Consider the following 11,081-nt stretch of genomic DNA (forward strand, 5'->3'; position numbering starts at 1 on the left):
CCTCATAAGTTGGCAACCATCCGCAAAATAACGATAATTGCAAGGATACCGTTGCAAATCGGAGCCCCCGTGTTGTCAAAACAACCATACGCAGTCGTTATAGGCCATTTTCGTGGCCATGGCTCGTGCGGCTAGGCTCCACTCACTTCTCTCTTTGCAAGCTCTCTATCCCACTCTGACTCGTCGGTCGACTTTTTCAGCCGACTTCTTCCAGCTCAGTTGTTTATGCTCAACCGGCCGGCTGTTCTCCTCCATGAACGCCTTGAAACCTCCATTAAAGCCGGTCCTTGCGCAGGCTAAGCGAGGCTTTTCTGTCAACGACGACGACGTAGCTTCTCGTAAGTCTTTGCAAAGCTCGAAATATTTAACGACTTTAAAGAAAACAAATAAATAAAATAATTGTTTTAATTTTGTGGTGAAACTTCAATGTTTTTTTAGCTGATGATCTTCGATATGAGGCACCGCTCAGAATCGTGGAATATCCAGACCCAATACTGAGAGCGAAGAACAAGCGGATAGAGTCGTTCGATGACAATCTAAAGAAGTTAGTTGGTGATATGTTCGATATAATGTACAAGTATGTTTCATAAATTGCTATTGTTAGCTACAAATCAGTGCCTTACTTGCTTAGCCAATTGCTGAACAGAACAAGAAGTTAACGAATGAATCTGTGCAAAAATATTGCCTTTTAAGTTTATATGCTTTTTCATAACTTGTTGAGCTTCAATTGAAGCTATTTCGAATTTCTATGTTGGCGTTGTTTATGGAACTTCTATGGATAAAGCCTTTTCCCCCCTAGGTTACTGCTTATGTAGAGTCCTTGGCTATCTACAGGAATGTGAACAATACTTGTTGGCTTCCTTTTCCACAGAACCGATGGAATTGGGCTGTCGGCACCCCAAGTAGGAATTAATGTTCAACTTATGGTCTTTAATCCAGTCGGCGAACGCGGTGAAGGAGAGGAAATTGTTCTTGTAAATCCAAGAGTTAACAAATATTCAAAGAAAATAGTGCTCTTTAATGAAGGTTGCTTATCTTTCCCAGGGATTTATGCTGATGTAGAGGTACTTATAATTGCTTGGTCTTTCCCCTTTACTATATTATTGCAAATTGATCTTACATTCTAATTGGATTCTGAACGACTGAATTTAGAAGAAAAGCAAAATTTATACGCATTCAATACGGTTTGGTGTCTTGTTCACTGAATACAATTCTCACAAACTCGCTAAAGTTGGCATTTTTCCTCATTCCTGCTTGTTTCCTGAATTCTTGTTTGGTCAGGGTAAAAAAATTATTATAGATATCATCCATAACAGCTAAGCTGCAATCTCTTAATTTCATTTTGTTGAGGCTGTTTATTACATTTGGATATGTAATGCCTTCTAGTTCTGTTTTGGGATTTGCAGATTCTTTCGATTGTTTTATATTATCTCTTTGACTGAATTTGCATCTCTCCATTTCCCTGTTTGCAGAGACCAGAAACTATAAAGATTGATGCAAGAGACATAAATGGTGCAAGATTTTCAGTCAGCTTGTCAGGTCTTCCTGCACGGATTTTCCAGCATGAATTTGATCATTTGCAGGTCTTTTACTCAGCTTTGATTGAATCTATCTAATAGAACGTCAAACATGCTTTTAGAACAGGCTTTTAAATGGATGATTGTGAGATAAGCATGTCCCAATATTCCACTTTGTAAACTTGAAGCTTTACAGAGATCCAGTTACGGACTTGGTTCTAAAAAAATGGCTGACTGTGAAATAAGCTGACCCAACGTGGCACTTTGTAGAGTTAAAGCTTTACCAAAATCCAATTAGTTACCCACATGTGAAATGGTTTTGGAACCTGTTACCAAAACGTTGTGTCCATGGGAGGAAAATTTGCAAAATGTACATGCCAAAATCAGTTCACAGCATTCCTTCTGATGTTCTCCTTTTCTCTAAAAAAAACAATGATCTTACATGTTAACATATCCTGAAAGACATTTAAGTGAAGCTTAAAGATTATCGTAATATGTATTTTAGAGCAAATAATTGATATCATTATGTTCCAGTATTCCCCAAAGTTTAATTTTCTTAAATAGCTACTTAATATGCAGGGTGTACTGTTCTTCGATCGAATGAGTGATGAAGTTCTTGACACTATTCGTGCAAAGCTACAGGTGAGTAACATACCAACAGCTGTCACGTTTTCTGATGCCACAAATATTTTTTTCCTTTGCCAAGCTAGTTTTTCCTATCTCTTGTGATTTGTTTAGCGGACTTTTTCTTTTCGTTGGAGATTGTGTCTTTGGATAAAGGTGAATAAGGAATGAGCTATCTGCTATTTGCTAATTCCCTTCTAAGGCCCTGCACCTCCTGAGCAATCAAAACTAGTACTTTTTCATAGTTAGGCTTGTGGTCAGCGCTTATCCCTTTATTATTACTTATCAAAGAATTTTCTTCCATTTATGAATTATAATCATCCTCCATGTGTTGAGGATTTCTTTCAATTTATAGGTGTAAAGACTTACAAACTATTTTTTTTTTAAAATTTGTTAACTGCTTGTCTAACGATGGCAGGCCTTAGAAAAGAAGTACGAGGATAAGACAGGATGTCGTAGTCCTGAAAAGATTGAAACCCGCCAAAGTAAGAAAGTTGCTGTTGGTTTTGGAAAAGGAAAACCACGATGATAAATGGCTTGACATGAACATCAGGCTTTCCATATAAATTGAAGCAGTTTATATTCTTTGGCTGCTTGCTTAATTAGAAATGTTAGCTGAATGCTGGCTTGATGTTGAACTTGTTACTTACGCAAACCTTCTTACTTAAAGAAAAAGTTTGGACACATGAAATGTGAAATGAGTTAGATGAAAAAGATTATATTTACAAGTTGTCAGTGCTAGAGAGTTGTCCAACCCACTTATTCTCTATGGGAATGTCTAAGGTACTATTAATTGTATTTGTGAATGTCAAAGGAAGCTTTGTTCAAAGAGTCTAAAGGAGAGAATTGGATTCTGATTTCCTATCTGTGATTGTTAGCAAACCGATTATGAGTTGGCAGTTTCTATGAGTCTCTGTATCTCATATTTCAACTAATCTATGTTTGTTTATTTTATTATATTTTATTTAGATCCCAAATTTTTATAACAAACATGGTGGCTACTTTGATGTTAAAGCCAAATGAGTGCTTGTCTTTTTTACCGAAGTCATTGCCTGCCATTTTCTTCTCTACCTTATGCGTAAATGCTCTTACTTTTTACTTCTTTTCTTTTTGGTTTTATGAATGGTGCCGCTGATTGATACACATACAATAACCGTATTCCATAATTTTGCCATATGGTTTATTTTATATTGTAACAATGAGTAATTTTTATATTAATACTCTTAGAAATTCCACTTTTATTTTTTCTTCCCTGTATCCTCCACATTAAGGTCTGAAAAACCAGAGCATTCGTATTGAATATGTATTCCTAATTAGCTAATTCCCTAGCTAGGCTATAACCAAGCTTAGCAGGAATCAGTATTTGAGTACTTATTTGTGCCGCCGCCTGATGGTTTGCCAGTCTTCAAGCAGTCAATTTGAGGGACAGTGCTAGTTTTGAGCTCTCCGTATGCATCCCAACAGAAAGGGTCACGTGGATGGTTGCCTTCTTCAACATATTTTAGCTGAATGGTATTTAGAGTCAAACCGGTACATGGCAAGCTGTCGCTGCATGCAAAATGCACTGGTTGCTCAGTGTATGTTCCTTGAATATTCATGTAGTTTATGCCTGAAACTGCCACAGCAGAGGTTTTATTTGCACATGAATTGCCACCATTGCAGTAGAATTGGTCAATCATTATGGCTGTTTTTACTTCAGAAACCTGAATGTTTGAGAACATGACATTTTGCACTGATCCTGACCCTCCCTGCCATGAATCAAAAACCAGTAGAAATCAAAGGCTCAGATCAAAGTCTAATTTCGGTGGGGTCAATTCCATCTAAATTAAACAGATTGTAGATATACCTGCCATGTCTTAATTCGTACTCCAGTGAGGGTGTTTTGAACTTTGATATCTCGAACAGTGACGTTTGAAACACAAGCTTTGGTGTTATCCTTCCCCAGGCCTCCAATGCTAATTCCGTGTCCAGGTCCACAATTCACGTTGTGAATGTATACGTTTGAGCATCCAGTTTGTATGGATACACAGTCATCTCCTGTACAACATTATAATTGGAAAATTTACTATAGAATTAGGTTTTCTTTTTTTCTCTCTGAATATATATATGTATATATATATATTATGAATTACCACATGCAAGATTACTGCTGAAAATGGTCACGTCTTGGGAGTTCTGCAGGTGGATTCCGTCTGTGTTGGGGCTGTCACCAGGGGATGAAACACCTATGCTTGAAACCTGAACATCCTTGCAGTCGTCAAATTTGAGGTGGGTCTGAGGGCTGTTTTGGATTGTAATTCCTGTCACTGTCACTCCAGTACTTCCGTAGAACCTCAGAGCCTGAGCATATCCAATACACAAATTCATTAATCACTTAAAAATAAACCCACAGAATGGGAGATTAATTATTAAAGTTAATTAATTATGTAATTAATAAATATCGCACATATAGTTATTTACCGTTGGTTTGGTGCCTGGCATTTTTGTAGCGTCAGTCTCTATGTTGTCATCTGAAGGATTATATGTGGGCGAATCATTCCACCAAACAGAGCCTTGTCCGTCAATGACACCTTTACCTTTCACTGTGATTCTTTGAAGCTTTGAAAATTCAATCCACTGTAAAGGACCTGAACCCCAAGCACCAGAGCTTGATGGAGCTATAATTTTGCCATCCAACTGATTCATTTCCCAAATGTATTTTACAATTGATTAGTACTGACTGAATGCACAAGAAAACTGTTGGCACATGCGTCTACAACATTCTAGTATGTATTAGTATATATATATATATATATATATATAATTTTTCTCTCATCGGGAAAAATCTGTCTAGGATTATTTTAAGAATGTTGCTTAACGTTACACAGTCACACAATTATAGAGGATGAGAGAATGAATATATGCATACGCCTATGAAGATGCGCATGGCTCACCTGGAATATTATGTCGGTTTGACAATTAGGCCCGGAGAAAGAGATTGGTTTGACAAGGAACACAGACCCTGATGGAACAACTATCGTTGATGCCTGCACTTTGCAAGCTGCTGCCCACGCTGCTTCAAATGCCTGCCTTGGATTAATTAATCGGTCAGTTTCTACGGTGTAGATCATGTTTATGATCACTCATGTTAATATTAACAACGTAAAGACAGTTATAACATCATCATGATGTTTATAAGACTAAAATGTGGTCTTTGGTTTTGTACATATAGTCTTGGTCTTCAATATTGGCTATTCCTCCAATGGGAGGAACGTGTAAAATAATTAAAATTAAGTTGCTTAATTTTAAAATTTTTAATATCTATATAATATATTACTTTCATTGACTATAACCTCCATTGATCATGTGAGAATTTTTTGATTTGTCTGCATAACATTATTTTTGTCATCCTGCCGTCAGCTGACTGCTGATCACGTTTCCAATAGAAGCAATTAACAACAGAAAATGTGTTAAGAGGTACACATTTCCTCTTTGGAGAACTCCGAGTCTCCCAAGTCCTACCTAAAATGTTACATATATATATAATCATAACAGAACATGGGTTTGGCAGATGAAGATACTGCTTGCATATAATTAAGTTTACTTCTTAGTTTCAATATTAAACTATTAAGGCTTACATTTTTGACATTTGAGCATGTAACATGTTATCAAAGCAATAGTTGTCTGTGATTATCAATGATCTTTTCCTCAAATGAAGAAATATATATGCAGCAGATAAACATGACAGCAGTTATACAGAGTACTGAAACGGTTTATATATATAATATATAGTATATATAAAAGCAATACATGCATACAAAAGTTTTGTGCTGATTACATGTAATTCATGTAATTCATGGTATATACATGTAATCAGGCCAGAGATAAAATTTTTACATGCATATAGTATGTAAATATACATATATATATATATATATATATATATATATATTATGAAGAGAAGCTGTTAATTATGAATTAGGTAATGACCTTTGTATCATCGACATGTCCATCACCTTTAGCACCATAGTTCAATACATTGAAAATGGCGGAGTTGCCACCATCTTTTTGTGGTGTTATGTAATTGCCTCCTATCAACGTGGAGACTCCGCGGCCGTTGCCTGCTGCTGTTTCTTTTCTAAACGGTGCTTCTTTGCTTGGCCTCCAGTTCTGTTTGCCCTTTCTTGCATGGCAAGTTTTTAAGCATGAAGGCCAAACTAGTAAAGCCATAATAACCATGAATGAGATGTCTTTTAGTCTTAACTTACTCACCATCTTCCTAGCTTGGGGAGGAAGAGAGATAGATAGAGAAAGATGAGAGATTATTTAGACAAAGAGAAAGCTAGAGAGAGAGAGAGAGAGAGAGAGAGAGAGAGAGCTGTTTTTCCTTTAATGGCTAAGGAGGGGGATAGGTGGGACAATTTATATAGGCAGGCAAAGAGCAAATTTTGGGTATTGTACTATGCACACATGAACAATACAGTTTAATAACGACAAGGCCGTATATCTTGATTTTCAATATTTTGACGCAATTCGTTTTTTTTTTTTTTAATAATTAATAAATTGATTGTATATCTATCTAATCTTGTCTTTTTAATTAATTCATCAAATGACTCACATGACTTTGCTTATGAGTTTTACTTGAATAAATATTATTACAATATCATTCTTTGCCAACTAAGAAATTGATACGATATATATACGCTGATTTCAGATTCCACATCAAACATGAATTGCCCCCTGTGAAGACAATCTTGAATTCTTAATTATTTATTATATATTTTTAATTCAATTTGTGTAAGCTAATTAATTTGTGGTCGCGAAGGAATGTGGTTTTAGGCCTATGATTGTCTCTTTCTCATTCTCTCTAATACATATAATGTTTCATGTCTTTCCTCTTTACGTTTTTTTTTTTAGTTCCTATTAAGTATTGTTGATTAGAAAAACATAATAATTATATGCCTCTCCCCTCCAAAACACCTGAATATAGATAACACGCAACTCAAGACTTCATCACCAATATTTTTGAAGAAAGCATACAAGTGTTCAATAAAAATATGGGTAGGTAAGTATTAATTTATTTTCTCTCAAACAGCAAAATTACATAATTAAGAAAATGCACGTGATTCTCCATATATACAGTTTAAAATAGGTACAGACATAAAACGACGTTGCTTAATGGTAATCATTCCTGCTCATTACTCCTTAAAAAAATATTTATATATACATTTTTATCATCGTAAACAATATTTATACTTAAAAAAAACTTCTTAATAATGGGTATTAATTCGCACCTCAATTTATCCTTCTTCAACTAAAAAATTGAACAACATTTATTTATAATACTACATCATAAACATGTATATAACTAGCATATTTGTATACTGGTCAAGATCATCTTTAACCAAGTCATGCATATGTATAAATAACTAAAAAAAAAAAAAAAAAAACATCTGCAGGGTGTAATAATATTAATTCCTTCCATATTCAAGCTCCAAAAAACCCATATATGTTAACCATGCATCCCAATACTCAGACGTGATATCATCTATCCTTCTAGCATTTCAGCCAAAAAAAACAAAAAGACTATATAGCTAGCACTATTAGTCTGTGGGATCCAAATTCGTACATAAAAGTTTACTTTGATACAAAGCCAACAAAGCCGGCAAAGGATATGGTGGATTATTGAATAAATTTCTACATGGAAAATGGTAGAAAACAGAGAAGGCTCTAATAGTATATGTGGGATAGAAAAACCTTTTTTCCCTTTAATTGAGTAGCTAAAAATTGTCAAATCCTGTGAAAGTGACAGTTACATGTGAATTTGTATCTTGGTTAATAGAAGAAACCGTTAAATCAGTTCTTCCAGATCTTCCAGATATCATGCCACCGTTTTGGGGATTGACTCTATATGGTAGAGAAAAGATAGCAGCTATATATTTGTATATATATATATATATATTTTTTTTTTTTCTAGCCTTCGATTTAGGGGCATGAAAATCGAGTACATCTAAAAACCAAGACCTAGTTTTTGGGTCTACGATATCAAAATCTAATGCAGGTTGCAGAAAATAAGGGTTTGAATTTTTAATCGATCAAATTTCATGCTCCAGTAATTATTGGGTTCTGATCATACAGTTCCAAGGTGAAAGTATACACGATAGATGTCTTGTTCCGGGTCTAATCAAATTTTTATAAGTGATTTCTCTGATTATATGTAATAGGATAATAAAAGTTGCGCTAATACATGTAATCGGAGGAATATGGTATAAAAATTTGTCCAAATTGCTAGATAAGAGATTTATTATATATGTATAATGTTTTTTTCATACTCAGTTGTGGCCCCGGTAGATCAAAATGGCAGCAGACAAAAAAAAAGAAAACAAAAAAAAGAAGAAGAAGAAAATGAAAAAGTTAAACCAGAGAAGACGCAATGTTTGAAAATAAGTACCCAGCATTGCAAATCAATCATATAGAAAACAACCCAGATAGCGCCATGTTACAAGCACTCACATGACTTTAGGGTTATTAATTTTTTGTTTTTTCATTGGCTGTATAATTACGATTAGGATTTTTTTTTTTTAATTCTTTTCTCTGAAATTTCTACAAGATTAGGATGTTAATGAGCCGTATTTTACAAGAAATTCTGAGATTATATGAATCCAGTGAAGTCATGCTTTGATCATCTTAGAGTTCATATACTTACAAGTTCAATGTTTCTTCCTTTTGCTTCTAACTTTGAGTTTATATGCTGTTGAGCATGTGACCATTTTGAATTTTAATTATCTCACTCCTTGGACTTGTACATGATATATATAAGATCACTAATATTAGGCTATCAATTTTGTTTACCTTATGATATGGGAAAGTCTTTTCCATGAATTTAAAATATTTATTTTATCAAACATTGATATATTAGCAAATTATTTGAAAAACAAATTTGATACATCTTTAATTACTTATATAATATAACATTATGATAATATATAGAAAATAATGAAATACTGAGAGCACAACATTGATTGACTTTATACTTCCTCGAATCCATTTTTCTCTTGTAGAGTTGGAAATTATGCCTTCAATTCCACATTAATGACTTGCACAAGCAAAGAATTTGGGTAGGGCATGGAATATTTGAATAACCCACTGTTTTTTTTCTTCTTAAATTTTTTTTATACATTTAATATATATATATATATATATATATATATATATAAAAGATCATGATGTCTGTCATTCAGAGTTGCCTTTCAAATGATAACCTTGTCTTTGATTTTAAGATATTTGTGTTTATAGCTGTTATGTAACTATTAAGTATAAAATGTTTTTTTTTTTTTTTTGGAACATTATAAAATACTCAAAACTCATTTCCTATATGATTCAAATCAATATTATCATAAGTGCTCAAGCACTGTAGCTAATTTTCTTTGTTTTTAAAGCATAAAATGTTGAAAACCCGCTTTTGCTCATCTTATATATATATATTTTTTCCTACATTAATCACACATTGCCTGCATGTAATTCAGAAATCAGAAGCAATATTCTCATAAATTCATGAAAATTGTTTAACGAGCTACTTGATTGATTAAAAATTAATTGTGAATCTTTTTGGATAGAAATTAAATCTCAAAAAATATTTTTCTTTTTGAAAGAAATTAATTGTCAAAATTAAAAGTGTTGATTTTGATGGGTGTTCGTTCTTGAGGTTGATAATTATATCAAATAAAAAGGAAGGGTCGAGAATTGGTCATCTTCAATTCCCTCATTTGCAACGATCGTGTAGAAACTTGTTAGTTTAATGACCCTTTCAAGATGGAAAGTGTCCTAATAAGTGTTATTCTGTCAACATCACATGGTACTTGTTTTAGTTTGCATCACACAGTTGAATTATAAATGTTAATTACTATTATTTTCCCAGTAACTTGTATTTGTTCTTAATATTATACTGGTTATCAGATTCTATGATCTCAAATCTTTGTTTAAAACCATGTTAAAAATTCCTATATTCAGCTAAATCATTGTTATATTTGTATTCCTCATATTCCTCATCTCAAAATCTTAATTGCACATGCTGCATGTTTTCTAGGGATAATATTTGGTCCGCATTGGAACTTTGCATATATATATATATATATATATATATACTAGGTATGGCCAGATGCACGTGGTTTGGATTAAAATTTGAATTTTTAATAGCTTTTAAGTAATATGGAAAAGTTTGAATTAAAAATTTGTTAAATTAGTTTTTTTAATTAACATTTTTCAATTTGTTTAGAAGGATTTAATCTTAAATTATTAACAAACATAAAGAAATTAATCATTTTATCCCAAGTTTTTCATAAATTTAATATCCAAATCGCATCATATAATTTTAAAGTAAGAACACTTCCAACTGATACGAACCTAGGACGACCTGCTCCTAAACCTGTATTATATTAGCCCGGATCTTAATTAAGTTCAATTTCTAATGAAATTGACCTCAACCCCTAACCAACCTGTGGTTAGAAACCTTGGTATAATGTAGACGCCACAATAGGGGATGGAAAACCTATTGATAAGTCAAACTAAAACAATCAATTCTCTAATGGTGTTTTAGGTGTTCTCAAAGAACAAAGATATAATTAATCTCACAAGTATTTTCTCAATCAAATCAAAGTTAGTTCTTATTGATAACTAAGCCTTTAAATAGGCTTTGAAAGAAACAAAATAAACCCTAAAAACCCTAGGTAAAACCGGCCACACACATAAGGAATCCTAGTTGGCTGCAACTATACTTCCTTTCCTAATCTAAGTTTGATTAATTAATTCCTTTATATTAAATTAGGAATTAATTAATTTACAATAAAATAAAAACCTTCTTAAAGTTATTTGTCCAGAAAATAAATAAATAAAAACCCCAAAAGAAAGAAAATCAATCGCAAATTAGGTAACGAGTTGACTTTGACATTTAGGCGGAATTAT

At 33.2% G+C, this 11,081-nt stretch overlaps 2 protein-coding genes across 4 annotated transcripts; one reads left to right on the forward strand and one right to left on the reverse strand.

Moving 5' to 3' along the window:
• Positions 1–29: 29 nt before the first annotated feature.
• Positions 30–4,599, forward strand: LOC107415274 (peptide deformylase 1B, chloroplastic). 3 transcript variants are annotated; one of them, XR_007240529.2, is made up of 7 exons: positions 30–338; positions 439–577; positions 872–1,064; positions 1,473–1,583; positions 2,097–2,159; positions 3,544–3,718; positions 4,323–4,526. XR_007240529.2 is itself a non-coding variant. In XM_048472779.2 (6 exons), exons 1-6 carry the CDS (start codon positions 119–121, stop codon positions 4,359–4,361), a joined length of 765 nt encoding a protein of 254 aa, XP_048328736.2. In that variant the 5' UTR covers positions 30–118; the 3' UTR covers positions 4,362–4,599. The 3 variants fall into 3 exon arrangements, 2 of the variants coding, with proteins under 2 accessions (XP_048328736.2, XP_048328735.2); XM_048472779.2 differs by lacking the exon at positions 3,544–3,718 and having other exon boundaries at positions 4,323–4,599; XM_048472778.2 differs by lacking the exons at positions 3,544–3,718; positions 4,323–4,526 and adding an exon at positions 2,560–3,098 and having other exon boundaries at positions 35–338.
• LOC107415281 (polygalacturonase At1g48100) lies at positions 3,229–6,914 on the reverse strand. Its single transcript, XM_016023580.4, has 6 exons — positions 6,111–6,914; positions 5,075–5,206; positions 4,602–4,817; positions 4,274–4,481; positions 3,988–4,178; positions 3,229–3,889 (listed from the first exon to the last, which is right to left on the reverse strand). Exons 1-6 carry the CDS (start codon positions 6,393–6,395, stop codon positions 3,488–3,490), a joined length of 1,434 nt encoding a protein of 477 aa, XP_015879066.2. The 5' UTR covers positions 6,396–6,914; the 3' UTR covers positions 3,229–3,487.
• Between the last annotated feature and the right edge of the window lie 4,167 nt (positions 6,915–11,081).

Source organism: Ziziphus jujuba, chromosome 4, assembly GCF_031755915.1.
Source record: "Ziziphus jujuba cultivar Dongzao chromosome 4, ASM3175591v1".
NCBI lineage: Eukaryota > Viridiplantae > Streptophyta > Magnoliopsida > Rosales > Rhamnaceae > Ziziphus > Ziziphus jujuba.

Coding starts and splice junctions, on each gene's coding strand:
- LOC107415281 (XM_016023580.4), bottom strand. CDS start 6,395: ATGGTGAGTAAGTTAAGACTAAAAGACATCTCATTCATGGTTATTATG. Junction 4,818..5,074: donor AAACCGACATAATATTCCAG/GTGAGCCATGCG, acceptor GAAATGAATCAG/TTGGATGGCAAAATTATAGC. Junction 4,179..4,273: donor CAGCAGTAATCTTGCATGTG/GTAATTCATAAT, acceptor AATGTTGTACAG/GAGATGACTGTGTATCCATA.
- LOC107415274 (XM_048472778.2), top strand. CDS start 119: ATGGCTCGTGCGGCTAGGCTCCACTCACTTCTCTCTTTGCAAGCTCTC. Junction 1,065..1,472: donor GGATTTATGCTGATGTAGAG/GTACTTATAATT, acceptor CCCTGTTTGCAG/AGACCAGAAACTATAAAGAT. Junction 1,584..2,096: donor ATGAATTTGATCATTTGCAG/GTCTTTTACTCA, acceptor CTTAATATGCAG/GGTGTACTGTTCTTCGATCG.